At 34.6% G+C, this 22,575-nt stretch overlaps 2 protein-coding genes across 2 annotated transcripts; both read right to left on the bottom strand.

The window, feature by feature from the left end:
• Positions 1–5,047: 5,047 nt before the first annotated feature.
• On the bottom strand, positions 5,048–6,118 carry LOC134251470 (uncharacterized). The gene has a single exon (XM_062733897.1). It carries the CDS (start codon positions 6,116–6,118, stop codon positions 5,048–5,050), a length of 1,071 nt encoding a protein of 356 aa, XP_062589881.1.
• A 4,613-nt stretch (positions 6,119–10,731) lies between these two features.
• On the bottom strand, positions 10,732–12,228 carry LOC134251468 (uncharacterized). Its single transcript, XM_062733896.1, has 2 exons — positions 11,055–12,228; positions 10,732–10,946 (listed from the first exon to the last, which is right to left on the bottom strand). The coding sequence occupies exons 1-2, from the start codon at positions 12,226–12,228 to the stop codon at positions 10,732–10,734; spliced, it is 1,389 nt and encodes a 462-aa protein (XP_062589880.1).
• Positions 12,229–22,575: the final 10,347 nt, after the last annotated feature.

Raw genomic sequence — 22,575 nt, 5'->3', positions numbered from 1 at the left:
ATTGTTTCTTATTATTAAGGTCTTCCGTCTTCAGCGGAAGACCTTACTGTTATTCTTAGGTTTCTTTTCCACTATTTTTAAGGTCTTCCGTCTTCAGCGGAAGACCTTCTTGTTATTCTTAGGTTTCTTTTCCACTATTTTTATTATTTTTATTATTGTTTTTTTTCTTACCGATTTTGTGCACGCGATTTCTCGGAAACGGCTCGATCGATTTTCATGAAACTTTTAGGACTGATGGAACATCAATCAAACCTGATATATAATTCTTTATTTTTATGACGTCACTTCCGGTTTCGAGATTTCCGAGATTTAGTGATTTTCAGAGGGTCACTTTGTCCAGCATTTTTCTCAAAAGTGCTTTTAGATAGAAACGTAAGATTTTCAGCGATGATAGAGCAACATGTGCTGATGTGACACACATCTTTCTTATTCTCCGGAAGTGCAGCACGTCGGCGCTCGCTATGGCTCGAAAAAAGTCCTATCGGGAATTTAGAAAAATTTCACACATTTTTGGCAATATCTTTTTACACGTTAATATTTTGAGAAGACATATAGAACAAAAGTTGTGAAGAATGTCACGATCTTTCAAAAGATATCAACGATAAGGGGCTGGCCCCTATAATAAAGGGCCAAAAGGGGCCGAAACTTTTCCCTTTATATCTCAAAAAGTATTGAGAATTTGTAATACGTCAAAGAAGCAAAGTTGTTCAAAATATCAAGCTTTATCTAATGGCACTGTCAAAATACGTCCGGTGTCGTCACTTCCGGTCTAACCGGAAGTAGTAAAAAATTGCATATTTTTGCTGTTCTTGACAGGTTTTTGGATATCATATGTCACTGGAAGCTTAAATCTTAATTTTCGGTCCGTCGTCGTCACTTCCGGTCAAACCGGAAGTTGCCGAAAATGGCTTAATTTTGCAATAATTAACATAGATTTGGAGGATTAAACCATTTTGGGACTTCATTACTCTTTATTTTTTTTTAAGTAAAAGTTACTTCCGGTCAAACAGGCCGGAAGACCTACTCGTTGCTTTGCAACGAGCTCGGCTCTAGTTATTATTATTATTGTTTTTTTTCTTACCGATTTTGTGCACGCGAGTTCTCGAAAACGGCTTGCTCGATTTTCATGAAACTTTCAGGACTGATAGAGCATGTAAAAAACTAGATATATATTTTTTTGTTTTGATGACGTCAGTTCCGGTTTTGAGATTTCCGCGTTTTAGTGTTTTTCAGAGGGTCACTTTGTCCGGCAGTTTTCTGAAAAACCACTCAACACAGAAGCATGAAATTTTCAGTGATGCTAGAGCAACCTTTGGAGAAGTGAATTTCGTATATCACAACCACCGGAAGTACGAAGCGCCGACGCTCGCTATGGCCCAAAAATAGTCCTATCAAGAATTTCAAAATTTTCAACACTTTTTCTACGATAACTTTTTACCTAGAAATATTTTGTTAAAACATGTAGAACAATAAAAGTTTAGAATTCCAAGATCTTTCAAATGATACCTCGAGAAAAGGGCTGGCCCCTTAATTCAGGGGCCAAGAGGGGCCGAACGTTTTTCCTTTATATCTCCAAAAGTATTTAGATTTTGTAATACGTTAAAGAAGCAAAGTTGTTTAAAATGACAAGCTTAATCTGCTGGCGTCGTCAAAATACGTCCGGCGTCGTCACTTCCGGTCAAACCGGAAGTAGTCGAAAAACACATTTTTTTGCCGTTGTTGACAAGTTTTTGGGTTACATATGTCTCTGGAAGCATAAAAAGTAATTTTTCCGTGCGTCGTCGTCACTTCCGGTCAAACCGGAAGTTGCAAAAAATGGCTTATTTTGAAGGTTTTGATGCAAAATTGAAATTATAAAGTCACTGGAGACTACTTAGCTCATTGCTTTCTTTTGTTCCGTCACTTCCGGTCAAAACCGGACGGAAGACCTACTCGTTGCTTTGCAACGAGCTTTGCTCTAGTTATTATTATTACTCTTTTTTTTGACAAAATTTTGTGCACGCGATTTCTCGAAAACTATTCAGTGGTTTTCGATGAAATTTTCACAAAATATGCGTCATTACATGAAGTTGTGCATACCGAAAAAGTTTTGGTAAATTCCCTTTTGGTGCCAAGTTATGGACAATTTCCTGATTTTAAAATGCGATTTTGTCGCGCACTTTTATCGAAAATGGCTAAGGATATGAACTGGAGACTTATTGGAGATGATAGATCATGACTTTGTGGATTGCAGAATCGCCTTTTCGTGCGTCGTCAGTACTTCCGGTCGTTACGAGATGCAAATTTAAAAAAATCGTATTTTCTAACTTTTTTGTTTTTCAGTATTTTTTATTTTGATTTGGTATGGTAATAGAAACCCTCCTTATAATGCTTACTATTTAATTTGTTTGAATGATGATAAATTTAAAGTCTAGATATTTGCATTCAAAAATCTGAAGCGGGTCCAAAATGGCGGCTGTCTCTGTCAACTCCGCCATTTCGCGAGTAGGGGTTTATGGAGGCAGCTGAGTGTTTGATTAAACCATTCTGACATAAGGATACATGAAATGTAAAAAACTACTTCGACTCTCACGTAGTAGTGAAATGGTTGGAGGAGTTACCTCCCGTTACTTGTTTATATTATAATAGATAATCAATGTAAATATTGTAATTAATTGGTCAATTGACTAAAGAATTATACAAGTATTATTGATAAATGATGTTCTGTTAGAAAATAATAATAGTGTTGCCAAAAGAAAGACAGTCTGTTTTATTTTATCAATATGATATCTGATAACTTATGATCATTGATTAAGTTGAGGTACAAGGGGGCAGTACAGCCAACTGGCTACTGTCTTCACTTTGGTACAGAAACCAATTGGTTTATCGATCAAATAGGATTGTGCAAAGTTGCCGTAGTCAGTGACTAGTAGGCAGGTGTCATATTATTATCTGTATATATTGCATTCAATCATATCCCCAGTAAAACTCGGTAATCCGAGCACGGACCTACTGACCGCTCGGATCCGACACGTTACAGTAGTACGTTGCAATTGAGTGTAAATCTGAAAACTTAATTTCCGTTTCACTGCTTTAGTGTAACTGGGCTAGATACGATATGTAATGTGTATAATGTGTTACATATACTTTCTTAACGTCGAAATAAAATAAAGGCGCTAAGAATGTTTTCTTTTTAAAATTTAATTGATGCTATCATACCTATCTAATAGATCAGTCCAAAGAAAAGGCGCAAATATTTACTCGTGGCGTTTGGCGCGAAATTATGAATGCTTTTTATAATTCTTAGACAGGTGAACTGTTGCAAAAGTACCGTGGTATACACAAGTATATTTAGAGCAGTACTCCCAATAGCTTAATGGTTAGCGCGTTGGGGATATAAAAGTAAAAAAAAAAGCGCATTCACGTTGGCGACATGGTTTCAATCCTCCTTGTGACCAAAATTTTAAATCTCTTTTCAGCTCGATTTTACGTGGGTTTCTTTTCCTAAAACGGACGGAAGACCTCTCGTTGCTCGCAACGAGATCGTATCTAGTTAAGGTCTTCCGTCTTCAGCGGAAGACCTTATTGTTTTTCTTCGGTTTCTTTTTCACTTTTATTATTATTTTTTTTTTCTTACCGATTTTGTGCACGCGATTTCTCGAAAACGGCCAAACAAAATCTAATGAAACTTTGAGGACTTATGGAACATTACTTGAACCTTATGCGTTTTTTACTGGGGATCAAATTTTTCACTGGGTCGGGGGTATAAGGAACAATACTTAGTCTGAAGATAACTAAATGCTTTGAAATCTGCTCTGTAGCATTTAATCAACCAATCATGATGAAAACAAATTTACGATAAATTTCCAAATGAATCAACCATTTATAAAGACATAAAATTTATGATAAAATTTCCAAAATTTTGAAATATGTGCCCCTAGGGTCAGTGGTTCCTGTGAGGTGGAGTGTACTACTGGTTATAAAGTGAAAATGCATTTTTTTCTTTCTTACTCTGATCTAACTCTGGGTATAAAGTAACTATAGTAAGCATTCTAAGTGTATAATTATGATAAGCAATGGTGGTTCTTTCAAAATACTGAATTTCATGGCATCTAGTATAAAACACGAACCAAATTCAATATTTGGAAAGTTGATACTCAGGTGACCAATAAGGCCCTTAGGCTTCTTGTTTTAATCTGATAAAAATATAACTATTTGGGCTTTGCTTTTGTTGAAAACAATCATGAGATCCTTCCACAGTGTCACCTTAGACCCATTTTATATAAAAAAGAACAAAACTATAGGATGTTGATAACTTTCCTTACTTTGATTTGTCAAGGACTTTAATCTTTTCAAAATAATTTAACAATATGTTTTGTGTAGGAATTTCTAACAACATGATTAATTTTGCAAAATTTTACAAACAACATAAGTAACATATATCGAGTCAAATGCTGATAGACGTTTTTAATACTAATTTACACGCTGAATTGTTTACGATTTTCATTCTCCCTTTTTTAATGAAGATGACAAGGAGCACACGCAGGTATTACCGGTCGGTAAGGGATGCTCGCTCACTCCTTCTTGGAATTGATCTCACCTCTGAACTTTTAAATGCCAGCGTTTGCTCTGCTCCTGATTTGTATTCGTTAAATAAACTGAACTTGAATAATGTTTGTTATCTCTATACCTCGGTATCTCATCAATAAAATTTAATATCAGCTCTCATTGTACGTGGATCAGATCATTATTATCTATATCTATAAGAATGTCTAAAATCTCCTTGACTGTATATGTATGAAAAAGGTAAAGATAACGAACGATCAATCTCGAAAAAACTACAAACAATATAATTCTTTGTACAGAGTAAAATACGGACCCATGGGAACTCCAGAGATGGGATCAGGTGCATAGTAGAAGTAAACATCCCCTGTTGAAATGTTGTCCTCTACTTTGAACCTTATTCATTGATCAAGTACACGGAACATTCCGTAATCAAATTCAGTACAAAAACAAAGTTCTACCAAATGGTATAAAACAAGGCAGCCGAACACTGGTAAATTAAAGTTTATGCAAGAAAATCATGTCTTTCTATATATCTGTATACGCACAGTTTGTTGGTCTTTCCTGATCCCATCCAAACAAGATGATTTTTTTCGTCATACCCCAGTCCCAATGGCTGAACCATTCCATCTTGTTTTGTTGGTAGAATTGACAGTAGGAGACCGTCCCTGTTAATCATTTGTATTGTTTGGTCTAGTCGACCACATATCAGGATATTTAAGAATGTATCTACACAGATTCCACATGGCATAAATAATGACAATCCTTCTGGTGGTCCTGTGTAAGTGAAACGATATTTTCCGTCACGGTCTGTGACCACCACACCCTTTCCTATATCAGAAACGACAATATCTCCATTCTTGTTCTCAGTGATGTAGACAGGTTCATGATATAACGGTTTTCCTGTTTTGTGGTATTGGATGGTTTGGATTGGTTGAAGTGTACTATTATATCGAATGCATTTCACATCTGATAATGGTATGGAAGCATTATCTGAATCATACCTCACCATGACCAACAAATCTTCAGCAGAAGAAGAATGACAGATACACCATGGTTCCCATCGTTCTGTTCTATTTATTAGTGTCGACTTTGTAGTATTGTCTGTACTTAGTTTGTTAATGTTCCAGTCTTTGTCTACATAAATCAACTCTCCTGTACTGTTTACTGTATGCACACCATAAAGTTCGCTTACATCAAATAAACGATGTAGATTGTTACCTTTAGAATTAGTCAAACAAAGACTGCGTCCATCATTGACCCAAATCCTATCTGGTGTCAAAAAAGAAATGTGAACACCATGAATTAAGTCAGGTACAGCAACAAACTTCTTTAACATGCCTTGTGGCATCAGCTTTAACATTTGTTCATTTCTTACTTGTCTTTTTCCTACCTCTGTGATTTTGATTTCAACTAATAACTCTAAAATGCCCTCTGTTTCTATTTCTTCATTTATGTTACACATTAAGGTATCAGGAAGGTCTGTTGTTTTCGGGATGGGGGTCTTCTTTATGAACAACAAAAATTTTACAGATTTGTTTGCTAGTTGCTCGTATCTGTGCACATATTCTTTCATTTTGTGATGTTTCAATATAAAGCTCATATAAAAGTTTGTTTTATGCAAAACATAAAGTGTCTTACTATGTTTATCGGTAAGTTTTTTCAAGTTTTCAGCTTTAACCGTGAGCTTTTTTTGTATGCTGGAAAATTTTGCTTTTAAAGCTTTGGCGTTAGAATAGAGATCTGCCAGCATGGCACGATTGTATGGGAGGCTCTCACCTCTAATTTCAATAATTTTCCCGTTGTATTCCTGTCCTGTGACTTTGTAGTATAATTTTATATCCATAAGCTCGTGTCTTAGGTGCTTATAATTTTGATCACAAATTGGACATTCACAAGATTTGCACCAGTTTTTATATTTGCAATCTCGATGTTTCTCACATGACTCAGGTATTATAAAGTTATAATGCTTTAAACGGTAAATAACGGCGTCATGGTCTTTGGTATCGAGGTACACAACGTGTCTCTGCTTACAATACATACATAGATTTTGTTTGCATGGTCTGCAGTAAAATTCTACGTCATTGCCACACTGACAGCATTGAAGCACTTTAATCTGTGTCGTGACTTTCGTATTCACCATACTACCTTTATTTCGTCTCACTTGTCTTCTAGGTTCAAAATTTTATTTCAGAGTACAGTCTGCAATTTAAAAACATACAAAATATAGATAACTAACATATATATTAAATTCCATAATAATTACAAGGATTAAGAAATAAATATTAATCATATTTTTCACAGACACGTAAACATTTATGATACGTAAATCGAAATGGTGGACAGATAATACAAACAAACTTTCATAAAGGTCATGTTTATGTAAGTGAAATAACAAGTTAAACCGGATACTTTTTCAATTTTTCATTCAAAATTTCACAATAATGGGATTTGAAGTGACAAAATTTGGATAGATTAATAAGGATGGTTGCAGATAAATAAAATTTAACATCATAGAAGGTTTACCATTTTTTATTTTATTTATTTATTTTTTGCACCATTTACAACAAAAATAGACCTCAAAATATATAATAATACAGCAGGTTTGTAGTATCTGTCATTAAATTGAAAAACGAACTTCTAATAAAATTGTTGTTCACTAAAACAAGATTTTTTCTTTAAATCCCACAGAATTGTTTTTAATTAATAACACATACAGCCCTTCTTAAATAATTCCTTCAAATCTTATCCTTTTTGTAAAGGTATATTCAAAACTTACACATTTCACATGTTTTTAAATGAGAGAAGGAAAATGTACTTTTTAAGCACAATTTTTATTAGATTTTCTAATTTGTACTTTAATTTTCTTTAATTTGACTCAAAGGTGTATTTCTTGTGCCATTGCTCTTGCGTTCCAACAATTTCGACCCTTTGACCTTGAAGTTTGATCTTCTTTTTAAAAACTTTGTTCTTTGCCATATTTTTTGAATGGTTACTGTTAGATTTTCCATTTCACAGATGTGACAGTATTTCCATTAAAGGGATTGGGGTGTTTTAGAAGATCATATTTTCTAAAATTTTCTTAATAATATCATGACTTATATGATGCTAGTGCATTTCACACACACCGAAATACACGTATATAAATGAGTATTCAGAACCCTTTTTAGCCGGGCTTATTGCTCAAAGAGTAATTGCCGGCTTATGTGATCCTGTTCAAGACAGGATGTTGACCCCATAGTCGCCATTTTAAAGTTACGTGCAAAAATAAAGTTCTTACTCTCAACCGCTTTTGAGATAATACAAACGCTAAATAAAGCAATAAAAATAAAACGAAGTTTTATATATATAAAATAAACATTAGTAGTAATGACTTTGAAAACTTCATAAGTCAAAGAACATAGTTCATTAGCGAAAGGATTTTTGATAATCAGTGTTACCTTAGTTCTCTACACATACGAGGTAAAGCAGGAGAGGGAACCAGACTGGCCTGTTTGTTTACATTCAGCTGCGGTACCAGTCATAAGATTAATTCTGATTCTGACAAAATCGGACCGTGGTATTAGGATTGAAAAACTCACTGTCAGTGTCTTATCATTTATATTGATAGTTTTAAAATAATTTTTTCATCAGAATATATACGTGATTCATGTAAGAAATCCATTCTACTCTGTAAATGAGCCCGGCTCTCCGTACTTCTGAGTACTTTGATTATCTATAAATAATTAAAACTACAGGAAATGTATTCGGACTTACAAAAAAATTTACCGGAGAAAATGATTTTCGGAAAAAGTCACAATTGAAGATCAATGTTCTTTAGTTGTTTTCTTTCGTATATTTGTGTAAATTTTTCAAATTTGCAATTTTTATCTTGATTTTTTTTCACTGCAGCTGTGAAATTAATCTCCAAACGTAGCCAAACCAACATTTTGTCCATTTAAGCACCAATTTTTTTTATGAATTTTAGCGTAGAAGTCCTTCAGGGCAGGCCTGTCCCTAAATCAAATTATGAAATAAATATGTGATAGATTTTGATGTACAGAAAAACTTAAAGCAAGATTTTTCTATGATGACCCCGTCCTAAGGTCGAAATTCGTAAAAAAAATATCTACAAAAAACCCCCTATTTTTATCATACTGGTTTATATTTCTTAGTGTTCTGGTTTAAATCCACCTGTTCGCACATTTCTATTTTTGACTTTTTAACTTTTAACCTGTATAATCACAATTTAATTTTTTCATACAGGTCTTTGTATTTTACTTCTATTTTCTTCCCTAAATTGATATGAGAGTTATGGAAATGCAGATCATAAATTCTATTTATCTCTAAACGCAATCAACCGGAACTATACTTCAGTGTAAGCACACTTTGTTGGAGGTTACAAATCATTTACATTGTGTTACTCGGTACTGGTGTCACGAAAAAAAAATCTCATGCCGAAAAAAAAAATTGCTGCATCTACCTTTGAAGAACATCTTTGGGTATAGTATAGTTGTGCCACAGTGGAGAGGTACTGCAGAGTAGATGCAGTTAATTCCTCGGAAAAATGTGTGCAACGGCGATATTAATGCCGAAAAAGCAGGGGAGGAAGTAAATGTTTACAGATTAGAATAAGATGTGTTATTAAGATCATTTTAGGTTTTATGTCCCATTGCCAGTACTTAGGCATCAAGTAAGGACCCTCATACAAAGAATATTCTGTAAATACTGAGAGGGGCGTAAGATACATATAAACACACAGTTGACTAGAACTAAAACGAAATATGAGAGAACAAAAAAACTACACGCTTGTGGCCTGATGTCAATAGCCTTCTCTAAAGAGAAAAACCAATATCGACCTAATTGGTCGACGCATATTGTTTCTTTCACGGCGTGTTGATTGACACATACCCGTGCACTTAATTTCACAAAGTGGACTTAAAACAAAACCAACTTACCATTATTTTTAGCCTGAAGTCATCGCAGCGTGCAGACTAAAAAAATTAACACAACGGGTAAAAAGATAACACTAGCATTCATCACGGTATCTAACCCACATACTAAAAAAACCCGGAAGTTGTTGCGCATCGAAGCATGTAAACTAGCCTAGAGAAGAACAATTACCCGTTAAATTGCAAGTTGAGCATTACTATTGACAAACTAACCTGATGAATTAACGTAATTATCATGCGGTACATCCCGCTGAATTAGTGTCAATTGCTTGCATATTAAAATTGAAAAAATATGTAGGTAGAAATTTAAAAAATGCTGTCGTTTGCTCACATATTTTAACATGCATGTAACTTTTGTACGTTGCTTCTAGTCCACAAGAGATATAATTATTTCCCGAAATATTAAAAATTGTGATACTAAAACAATGTTTTTTGTGTTTCAGAGTTTTACAGTGAAATGTTCAGATTTGAAATTACACAATTTAAATCACCATTGTCATTGCAATCACTTTATGTGCCCTTTCAAACGAGATTGTTCGAACTGTATTGTTCGTTCATAAATTAAACGCAAATTGTCCTGTCATGCAATTGATGAACAAACAAGAAATCCACAAGTATTGATTCCGCCTCCCGTATAAATATAATGGTAATGTCCATGTTTTGCATGGCTTGTAAAATGACTTGTAGGAAACCAAAAACAGTGTATATGTCACAGACCAAAAAGTAAAACAGGAGGTGCACAATAAAATATGTAATAAAGATTTTATGAAAGTCTCAAATATTCAAATATGAAACAGATGTGGCAGACTCTTTGTTGTCTTTTATTTGGGATATATCGAATCGACATGTGATTCTTCTAATTAAAATTTAATAAAGATAAAATTTCTTTGCACTATATAATCAAAATTATCGAAAAAGAAATATAATTTATATTCATGTTATCGAATGATTGAAACATTATAGTAAATGACTGGTGCATTATACAACAATAAGAGAAAGTTTGCAACATAGCTTATAATTACAGAACACAATGGAACATTATATAATCTGTGATGCATATTTCTGACAAAATATACATTAGTCTGTGTGTGTGTCCAGTAAGGTTTATCACAATTCATTTTGAAATTATCATGTTTTAATTCATATCTATAGTTAGTCTCAGTTTAATTCTTTCATCACTTTTATAAATAATTCTTTCTATTAATGTATCGGTATAAATACACTCCATCTACATATGATCCAACCCATAAAAGGTGGTTTATGTTATCATAGGCCAGGCTCCATGGCATCCTGATGTCTGGAAATCTGAACAGTCGTAACAGAAAGTGGCCGTCTTTGTCAAGAACTTGTATGGAGCCTGTGTCGCCACAGCACACCAGGATGTTTGATAGTACGTCTGTACAAATCCCACATGGTAAAATTTGTTGTCCTCTTGTAGGGGGTCTGATGTAGGAGAAGCGGTATCTTCCTCCACTGTCCGTTACAACCAAAACACCACTGTGTGAAGTTCTAAAATCTGACACAATAACATCTCCATTCCTTTCTCTGTTATGTATACAGGACAATTATAAAGCGTCTGACCATCGCCCTTGTATTGGATAGTTTGGATCAGTAATCCTTTACTATTGTACCGGGTTACTTTTGCTTCTGTGTGGTAGTCTTTCCCTATATCATATTTACCAGAACCTATTAGTAAAACTCCATTTAACAGGGAACTGTAGATACAATGTGGTTTCCAGGGATCTGATCTCTTTACTAGTGTTGATTCTGTTGTGGTGTCTTGTGAAAGTTTACAGATGTTATCATTTTGATTTATGTAAAGGAGTTCTTTTTCTCTGGTCACTGTGTGTACACCAACACCATTATTTTTAACTGCCAGCTGATGCAGTATGTCACCATTTGCATTGGTTAAGATTAAGCTATTTTTATCACTTACCCAGATTTTGTTTGGTAAGCCAAGAGAAATATGACGATACTCTGTGATATCTGTCACAACTAAAGATTTGTGGAACTCAGGTCTGATCATTTCCAGGAGGGAATCGTTTCTTACTTTCCTTCTCCCTAACCTTTTCTGTTTTATTTTTCCTATAAAACAAATCACATCTTCCTTAATTTCATTCATTTTGGGAATTTGAAACTTCTTCAGCCATAAAAGGAATAGTACTGGTCTATTTGCTGACTGTTCAAATTGATCTTCATATCTTATCATGTTTTCAATATGTTGGAATTTCGATGAGAATAATTGAGACATTAATTCAGTAAATTCCTTTTGCATTTCTTTATCGATAAATTCCTTCAGTGTCTGACATTTTCCTGTCATCTGCAACCAGACTTTGGATATTTCCTTTTGAATCAATATAATTTCTGTTTCCTGGTCAGATTTTATATCCGATAAGATAACCATATTATTAGGAAGTATATCGCCTCGGAGGTGAATAATTCTGTCATTGCTCTTTTCTCTGCACACCATGCAATATGATTCTATATTCTGTGTTTCATGTTGTAGGTGTTCATTACACTTGACACAGATAGTATTTTCACAAGATAGACACCAGCGGTCATATTTTCTGTCTTTGTGTCTTTTACACGCTTCTGATATCATGACTCCATTCTTATATTGACTTATTACTATATCATGGTACATAGTGTCCAAATCTATTACATGTTTCTCCTTACAGGGAGCACAAAGGTCTCGTTTACACGTGTTGCAGTAGAATTCTATATTCCCGTGAAATATATTACAAATTGGTGTCATTGCTGTATTATATATATTCACAATGCTCATTTATTTCAGGCGTTATGTTCGGGCGAAATTTGAAGATAAGAAACACTGATCATGTCTAAAAGTCCACTTACACAATACAAATTATTAGCAGAGCAAACATTGATCTTCAAATCAGAAGTGGCACCAGCTTACATCTTCGGCCAAACGGAAAATTCTGATGAAAACTCATGATGAGATAATGAACAGCATTCAAAATCAAGAGTCGATAAAATAATACAAAATAGTAGCAGTGCAAACACGGAACTCCAAAACATCAGAGGTGGAATCAGGTGCCATGATGGAGTGAACGTCCCCTGCTGACCCGTCACAGCCGCCATGAGCTCCCTGTCATGATTGGGAAACAACGTGAAAATCTGTCCTCACTTTCTTTATAAAATTGGTCGGAACAGATAGTATGAAAAATGTCAATCAGCATTTAACTCAGTATTTGCTGACAATGTCATTGCATTTTTAAAAACAAGACTGTTGAAATTCTTGTCTCATCAATTTGTTTGTAAATAATTAATCTCCTTCGAGAAATTGTTCAAACATAGAGCATGCTCTTGCGTATCGAATTAACTGAGATATATAAACTCCGTATTAACATGCAAGACATCAGTCAGCATTTGGTTACATCGTGAATTAGTAAAATTGTGCTGATATCTGAAAATAGAAAAGTAAGAATCTCAGGATATCGAAAAAAATAAGCTATTTCTGAGAATCTTGAATATATGTTTCCCGCTTGAGATAAAAATAGCATGTACGGATAATGCGAATCTTGGAGGTGGGGTTGGGGGGGGCGGAGGGGGAAAAGGTCGGGCGGGGTCATAAGGGGTTTTAAATTAATATTTATTGTAGTCCGAAAATGAAAGTTTCACACAGATATAGAATGTATGAATATACAGCTCCATTAGGAAGTTGTGGATTAAAATAGCAATGAAAAACTCAAAAGCTTTTACGATATATCGCCTGCAAATAAAAGTTTAAGATACACATAGAATGTTTGAATTTACGTCATTGATCTTTGACACTTTGATCTCAAAATGAATAGGTTTTCCCTAGTTCATTCAGATTTGTGTTAAACTATATTGCAAAAAAACCCTTCTAGCTTCTAGAGATGTCGCGCTTAAACGAAAGTGTTACAGTCCGACAGAGGTACAGCTAGACAGACAGTCAGACCAAAATCAATATCCCCCACTTTCACCATGAAGGGGGGGGGATTGAGAAACAGGAAAGTACACAAAAAGTGAGATAGTCTACATACAGCATGCAGTACATCAATACACTAATTTGAAAACATGCCTGATTGCCAAAAAAAACCCAAATGTAATTCGACAAACGTTTAGAAGTGACATTATTTTCATTTAGGAGTTTTCTGTAGGTAAATAGAAATATAAACCTTGAACATTAAACTTCACATTTTTAATTTTACCTAAAAGTCCACTGGTGTGTTATTGAATTGAGAGACGAAATCTTTTTTATTGCAACAAAAGACAATTTTGATGGTTCATAAAGATTCCTAATTTACCATCTTTGATGATGTCATGAGTGTCCTGTCATGTACCTTCTTAACTGTCCGAGGAACAACTAATGAATGAAATGTTATGTTTCCCTAGCCAAAATATATGGCTGTGTCTAATGAATATATGGATCAAAGTATTAATTCAAGCTTATCTAAATAGTTTTCTGGACTTACACAATCATTTGATGGAGATGAAAATATCACCACTACTGATGTGAGTATACCACACTATCTAAACGTGACTTTTAACAAGTACAGTATAACTGTGTCATTCCAACAGGAGAAATATGAAACAATTTTGAACTATTTGAAAGAAGAATTAAAAACAATTAAAGGATTAGGAAAAAATGGACAGATTTTTAAAGTCTTATTGTGATTCTGTGACGGCCACTCTCTATGCTGGGACAAGCGTCTTACATATTCAAGGTTCGTCAGCAAATACATGGCTTGACAAATTCATTCAAGACATCAAGAGTAAGGACACTAGCAATACTAGTAATGTTCTTGAACAATCAACACCACAAATGGCATCAACACCAGTCAAAAGTGCTTCTCTTATGTCGACCAGTCTGTCTAGTGATGTACAAAATTGTACACAGTGCGCAAGTACAATTCAATCTTTACAACTGGCAATTAGTAATTTAGCAAAAGAATTGGAAGAGCTGAAAGAAAAACCAAAGTGTCGAAAAGAAACGGATCATGACAAACCAATAATGCTTGACAAAAACACCCAGACGTCGATCAAGGTTGTGAAAAACAAGGAAACAGACGTACACGGTTTGAATTTGGTGCCAAATACATGTAATTCTGTTTCTAGACATACTCAATGCGAACATCCTTTACCGGAAAAGAACGCAAAATCTACAGCTGATTCTGGTACGAACACGGAACCACAGAACCATCCGATAAAATACCTCCAAGACCTACGGGTACGAATGAACAACAGGAAAACTCTTGGATTGCCAAACTTATAATTGGCAGTTCAATTCTACAACGAACCAGAGGACTACAAAAGGGTATTCATGTCCGGACAAACATAGGTGCTAAGCTTTCCAACATCAAAGCTAAGCTTCTCAAAATATATGTAGCAGAATACTCGCACATAATTATCCAAGCCGGGGGAAATGATGCCTCATCTCATCGAGACATGGACGCCATTGAACATGACGCTGGAGAAAAAATCATCTCCAGCATCAAACATCGTTCACCGTGTACCAAAGTGTATTTCTCTGAAGTGTTACCAAGACGGAATGTGGATGTATCCCATGTGAATACCACACTTAAATATGTTTGTAATGAGTATGGAGCTCTCTTTATTTCCGACAAAGGTGATTTCAAGGAGGCAAAGGGCATTCATTATTGGAAAGACGGGATTCATCTTTCAGACAAGAGGACGTCGATGCTACTCAGACTGATTAATAGGGAAGTTTCAATTCTACGGGGAAATTCCGGTCGAAACATAGCGGACTCCAATGCAAGTTTTTACCAGTCTGTGACTTGCTACTTCTGCATTGAACACGGACACACATTGCGCCACTGTAGACACGGACGAAAGCTTGATTGCTGGAATTGCGGGGAATTAGGACACAAGACGAAATCCTGTCCTTACATGTTCTAGGTATCAGGCAATGAATGTGTAGCCGTTAACAAGCATACTAAATCTATATCAAACTCTAGTACTTTTTCTATCCTTAGCATTTTTTGTAATGAATGTAATAACTTTCAATGTTTATGTGACGATACTGAAAACTGTTATGACTCCACAAATTCTAAATTGACAAGAGAAACACAAGTCACAAGTTAAATGTAAGAATCAATCGAACTCAAATTCTAAAAGTAGCCCTAGTTCAGCTAAAACTACTGTCATTTCCCCTATGCCAGGCTCATTCAATTCTGTTTCACAAGTAAAGAAAACGGTTCCTCTGACCCATAGCAATGATATTCAAACAACACAAAACAATCAAGGATTTGGATTGGTAAAAAAAGGTTTACGATTCGGAAATTTGAATATTCGTCCTATTATCCCCAAAAAGTTGAATTAAAATTATTACTTCAAAACAGACAAACTCTAGATATTTTAGGTTTATGTGAAACATTTTTGACTGAGCTGATAGGCAACTCTGAATTGAATATTGAGGGCTTTGTCTTTGAAAGAAAAGATCGTCTACTAAAGGAAGGTGGTGGAATCTTGATATACATTTCAAATGAGATTTCATATAAATGTAGAACTGATTCAGAAATCAGTAGCATTGAGACAATCTGGCTAGAGATAAATCTGAAAAATTCAAAACCTATATTTTATTGCTCTGCTTGTCGTCCACCATCTGCCCCCTCCTGCTGGGCGGAGGACCTAGCAAGGGAGGTGAACCGTGCCTCCTGCTGTGACGATACTGAAATAATTCTATCAGGTGATTTCATGATTGATCTAATGAAAGACCCCCCACAATACTGGGCATCTGCTTTAGAGGAGTTTGGACTTTCACAGATAGTTACTGTTCCTACTAGAATAATGTGGTAGTGTTAGATAAACGGCATCCTACTAGCTTGGGCTAGTGGGTTAACCCTTTAGCTCAATTGGTAGAGCACTGGACTGGCATGCCAGAGGTCCCGGGTTCGATCCCCAGCAGAGGCACAAAATTGTCTCTGTTACATTTGGCGCCCACGTTGGGACCTGGGTGTTCTCTGGCGGGTGAAAATGATTGCCCCCAGAACTTCGCCCCACAGGCGTCGGCACTCTGAAAGAGATGAGGACATCTCATTCTCTGGAGGGGGACAATGTGGTAGTGTTAGATAAACGGCATCCTACTAGCTTGGGCTAGTGGGTTAACCCTTTAGCTCAATTGGTAGAGCACTGGACGGGTATGCAAGAGGTCCCGGGTTCGATCCCCAGCAGAGGCACAAAATTGTCTCTGTTACAATAACAAGTACCTCAAGTACCTTAATTGATCATTTTTATACAACGAAACCAGAAAACGTATGCGAAACAAATGTACCCCCTATTGCTATATCTGACCACTACCTGTATGTTTGACACGGAAAACTAATTGTATACAGCGTGGAGGAAAACATACTGAAATCCAGATTTTAAACAATTCAATGAAAATGAGTTTTTAAGAGATTTAGAAAATGCAAATTTTAACTCACTTCTTGAGCTAAAAGACACAAACGAGATTGAATAAATTTATGAATCATTTAACAATATTCTTAACAAGCATGCCAAAGTAAAAACTAAAAGAGTCAAGACTGAAATTCGACCTAAATGGCGTACTCAGGAAATAAATGATGCTAGACATTTACGTGATACTTACCATCTACAAAGCAATTCACAAAATTACAAATTTTGGAGAAATAAAGTCACACAATTAATAGATCAAGCCAAATCAAAGTATTACAAATCAGCAATTGAAGAAAGTTCAAGTCCTAAAGAAATGTGGAGTTATTTAAACCAATTGGCATCTGATTCAAAAAATTTCACACCTGTCCGTATAACACAAAATGGTTCGGATTTCGAAGATTTACAGGATATTGTTGATATTCTTAACAAACACTTTTCTGAAAAATCCTGTAAATTATTAGCAGATATGTCAGTAGAAAGATTTGATTCAGAATTATTAAATAGTTTTACAGAAACTTAACTAGGGAAAGAAAATGTTTTCAGTATAAATCATATAAGTGAGTTTGAAGTATTAAATATGTTAAATACACTTAATGTAAACAAATCAGCCAGTATAGATTTGATTGGACCTCGTCTTCTAAAACTTTTGGGAAATGTTATATGCAAATCGATTACACATCTTATAAAAACTAGCATCACTAATGGAGTGTTTCCATCCCGTTTAAAACAAGCAAAAGTTACTCCTATTTTCAAAAGTGGCGACCACGCAGATCCAGGGAACTACAGACCGATATCCATTCTTCCAACAATATCAAAATTAGTTGAAAAACACATAGCCAATCAGATACGTAACTTTACCTCTAGCTTTGAACTCTTATTTAAATCACAATCTGGATTTCGAGAATTTCACTCATGTCAAATAGCTCTAACAAAACTTACAGATAATTGGCTACAAGCTATGGACCAAGGAAATTTAGTAGGCATAACTTTCACCGATTTTAGCAAGGCATTTGATTTGGTTTATCATGATATACTTATAAATAAACCTCAATCATATCACTTTGACCAAATGGCTATTAAATGGTTTCAATCTTATTTAACCTCAAGGTCTCAGTGTGTAAAAATAGGTACATATTCCTCTGATTTTTTGCCGGTCACAGCAGGAGTGATTAAAAATTTAGCTATTCTGCTGCCCATTCATGGAATAGTCTCCCGGTGCATATTCGTCAAGCCGAATCCATCCAGTGTTTTAAAAGAAAATTGAAAACTCATTTTTATAAATTAGCATTTGATTAACTTTTTAGATTGATCTATCTATTGAATTTTTATTTGTTTTTCTTAACCATTATATTTTTAAGTCCTTGTGACTGTATTTTTATTCTTATTCTATATCAAAACAAGACATTTTCAATTTAAGTCAACTTTTTACTTTTAAAGTAATATATGCAATGTTTTATGTACATTCTATGTAAAGCGCCTTAGGGTGATATTTTTTATTATATAGGGCGCTATAGAAATTTATATTATTATATTATTATAGGAGTGCCCTAGGAATCTATCTTATGTCCCCTATTATTAGTCCCCTACCGGTGAAACCGGAGGGGACTATAGGTTTCCTCTGCGTCCGTCCGTCCGTCCGTCTGTCTGTCCCACTTGGTTTTCCGCACTTTTTTTCTAAACGCTGGCAGATATTGTGCTGAATTTTGGTAAGTGGGTGTATCTTTATGAGTTACAGATCAAGTTTGAATATCGTTGCGATTCAATGTTTTTTTTACGGAATTACGGCCTTTTCAATTTTTCAGGGTTTTCCACACTTTTTTTCTAACCGCTTGTAGATATTGAGCCGAATTTTGGTATGCCAGTTTATCTTGATGAGTTACAGATCAAGCTTGAATTTTGCATAGCTTCATTGATTTTTGACAGAATTATGGCATTTTGAATTTTTCACATTTGTTTACTTAAGCTGACTTCCGATTGCGCTAACTTCCGATGATCGACATAAATATGAAGCGAGAAAAAGACGTTGGAAAAATGAGTTTTAATGTGGATTATTTTAATAGGTTTAATGCATTCACAAAATAAAAATCATGCAGCTTTACCTTGGACATAACTTTTGCATGTTATAAAATGACATCCTGAGAAAAAGGGGGAACCCGGTAGGGGACATGTATTGCTTATGCAATACTCTCAGAATGCTTGTTTTTATTGTATATAAATGATCTCCCTTTACATGTAAATAGAACAGATATTGATATGCTTGCTGATGATGCAACCTTACATACATATCATAAAAATGTAGAAGGTATTGAAAATACCCTGAACTTTAATTTGTGTGAGATAGTAAATTGGTGCTTTAAAAATCAAATGGTGTTTAATACCAACAAGACAAAATGTATGCTCATGGGAACTCAACAGAGAAAATCAAGAATAAATTCCCCTGAACTGAATTTATATGCGTCAAACAAATTAATTGAAAATGTTCAATCTGAAAAGCTTTTGGGAGTACATATTGATCATTAATTGCGCTATAATTATCATATTGAATCGGTTTGTAAATCTTTGACTTATAAATTGTATACTCTACGCAGAATTAAGAAATTTCTTCCCTTACACACGAGAAAAATATTTTATAATGCATACATTCTGCCTTCTTTGAATTATTGTCTTACAATTTGGGGTAATGCGCCAGGTGCTGGCATTGATAGAGTTTTTAAATTGCAAAAAAGGGCAGCCCGGATTATTTTAGATGTAGCTTATGATGCCCCTTCACTACCATTATTTGAAAAAATTGGATGGCTGACCATTTATGAGTTAATTGATTTTCATAGATATGTATTACTGTACAAAACACTTCATGGTATGGCACCAACATATTTAAGAGACTCTTTTGAATTCATTTCCTCTAATAGTTATGTTCTACGATCTGAAACAAACTTTGACCTTCATCTACCAAAATATCGAACAAATCAATTTAAAAATTCTTTTCATTATTCCGGTGTTCATTTATGGAACAAATCACTTTTGCATATTCGTTTCTCACCAACTGTACAAACTTTTCGTAAAAATGTAGAAAAAATTCATTATAACATGTAGAAACTAAAAGTTATATAATTTCATGTTCTTGAATCAATCTTTTAATGTACATGTTTTTTCACGTCATGATGTATTATTTATTATAATATTGTACGATGTTTTTATAATTGTATTATTGTGAATATGTTTAGAGGGCCCCGAGGAAGACTTGTGCATTGCACTAATCGGGTTACCCTCTTTAAAAAAAGTATTATTGAGGTCTTCCGTCTCCAACGGAAGACCTTCTTGTTATTCTTCGGTTTCTTTTTCCCTATTATTATTTTTTTCCAACCGATTTTTGTGCACGCGATTTCTCAGAAACGGCTCGGTCGATTTACATGAAATTTTTATATGTAATAGATCATCAAACGATCTTGATAAGTTTTTAAGCGTTTTTACGACATCACTTCCGGTCGTGAGATATGGACAATTTTCTATTTTCAAAATGCAATTGTCTTGATTTAGTAGCGAAAACTGCTCAAGATATGAACTGAAAATTAATTGGAGATGATAGATCATGATTTATAGCGTTGCAGAATCGCCTTTTCGTTCGTCGTCAGTACTTCCGGTCGATAGCGGAAGCGAATTTAAAAAACGCAATTTTTCAACTTTTCTTTTTTAATATTTTTGTAATTGATTTGAATAGAGAGCTTTTTTCTCAAGCCAAATATGTAATTTGTTTGAAAATCGATAAAGCCAATCTCGAGATATTTGCATTTGAAACGCGAAACGGCGATCCCGATGGCCAAATGGTTAGCGCATTGGATTGGCACGCGGGCGACCCGGGTTCGATCCCCCGTGTGACAAAAAAATTTTATCATTTTTTCCGCTCGGTTTTTCGATATTATTTAATTTTAGACCATTTGGAACTATATATTATAAACTTTTAAGCAAATCTTGCGTAATTAGGGGTCAAAAGGGGCCAGAATGTCAAATCTTTGACGCTTTATACCTCGAAAAGGGGGAATATTTTGATAAGCAATATAGAACAAAAGATGGTCAAAATATTATTCTTAACAATATGCATACTTTGAATTTTTGTAAAACGGCCCCATTAAGGACTTGTAGGTGTGGCCCCTATATATTTCAAATTAGCATATCTCCACAACGAATAGAAATCTCTGAATAAGTGTTGAACAAAAAATCTTCAAAATCACAAGACCTTTCATTTGATATCAAGAAAAAGGGGCTGACCTCTCAAATTAAGGATAAATAAGGGCCAACAATCTTTTATATATAATTTTCTAATGATCAATATTTGGTTATACATTACTGAAGCAAAAGTATTTATCTTAACGATTTGCAACAATATCTGATACAAATTTGATCATATGTTACGTAATTAGGGGTCAAAAGGGGCCAGAATGTCAAATCTTTGACGCTTTATATCTCGAAAATGGGGAATATTTTGAGAAGCAATATTAAACAAAAGATGGCCAGAATAATTTTCTAAACAATATGCATACTTTGCATAATTTTCGTAAAACGGCCCCATTAAGGACTTATAGGAGTGGCCCCAATATATTTTAATTAGGCTTATCTCCACAACGAATAGAAATCTCTGAATAAGTGTTGAACAAACAATCTTCAAAATCACAAGACCTTTCATTTGATATCAGGAAAAAGGGGCTGACCCCTCAAATTAAGGGCTCGGAGGGACCAACAGTCTTTTATCTATAACTCTCTAATGATCAATATTTTGTTATAAATTACTGAAGCAAAAGTATTTATCTTAACGATTTGCAACAATATCTGATACAAATTTGATCATATGTTACGTAATAAGGGGTCACAAGGGGCCAGAATGTCAAATCTTTGATGCTTCATATCTCGAAAAGAGGGAATATTTTGATAAGCAATATTGAACAAAAGATGGCCAAAATAATGTTCTTAACAATATGCATACTTTGAATATTCGTAAAACGGCCCATTAAGACTTGTAGGAGTGGCCCCTAAATATTTCAATTAAGCATATCTCCACAACGAATAGAAATCTCTGAATAAGTGTTGAATAAAAAATCTTCAAAATCACAAGACCTTTCATTTGATATGAAGAAAAAGGGGCTGACCCCTCAAATTAAGGGCTCAGAGAGGTCAGAAGTCTTTTATTTATAACTCTCTAATGATCAATATTCTCCTATTCATTAATGAAGTAAAAATATTTATCTTAACGATTTGCAACAATATCCGATACAATTTTGATCATATGTTACGTAATTAGGGGTCAAAAGGGGCCAGAATGTCAAATCTGTGATGCTTTATATCTCGAAAAGGGGGGTATTTGATAAACAACATTGAACAAAAGATGGCCAAATAATGTTGTTAATAATATGCATACTTTGAAATTTCGTAAAACAGCCCCAATAAGGAGTTGTAAGAGTGGCCCCTAAATATTTCAATTTAGCATATCTCCACAACGAATAGAAATCTCTGAATAAGTGTTGAACAAACAATCTTCAAAATCACAAGACCTTTCATTTGATATGAAGAAAAAGGGGCTGACCCCTCAAATTAAGGGCTCAGAGAGGTCAGAAGTCTTTTATATATAACTCTCTAATGATCAATTTTCTCCTATTCATTAATGAAGCAAAAATATTTATCTTAACGATTTGCAACAATATCCGATACA

Source organism: Saccostrea cucullata, unplaced genomic scaffold (assembly GCF_032062105.1).
Source record: "Saccostrea cucullata isolate Sc308-1 unplaced genomic scaffold, CSIRO_AGI_Scuc_v1 ctg2647, whole genome shotgun sequence".
NCBI classification, from domain to species: Eukaryota; Metazoa; Mollusca; class Bivalvia; order Ostreida; family Ostreidae; genus Saccostrea; species Saccostrea cuccullata.
Note: the sequence above shows the minus strand (reverse complement) of the source record. Positions and strands in the feature narration are given on the sequence as shown.

Bases quoted from the DNA above. Each gene is read 5' to 3' on its own strand.
- LOC134251470 (XM_062733897.1), bottom strand. From the start codon at position 6,118: ATGAAAGAATATGTGCACAGATACGAGCAACTAGCAAACAAATCTGTA.
- LOC134251468 (XM_062733896.1), bottom strand. From the start codon at position 12,228: ATGACACCAATTTGTAATATATTTCACGGGAATATAGAATTCTACTGC. The intron at 10,947-11,054 runs GTCAGACGCTTT...TGTAACGGACAG, and splicing joins TATCCAATACAAGGGCGATG to TGGAGGAAGATACCGCTTCT.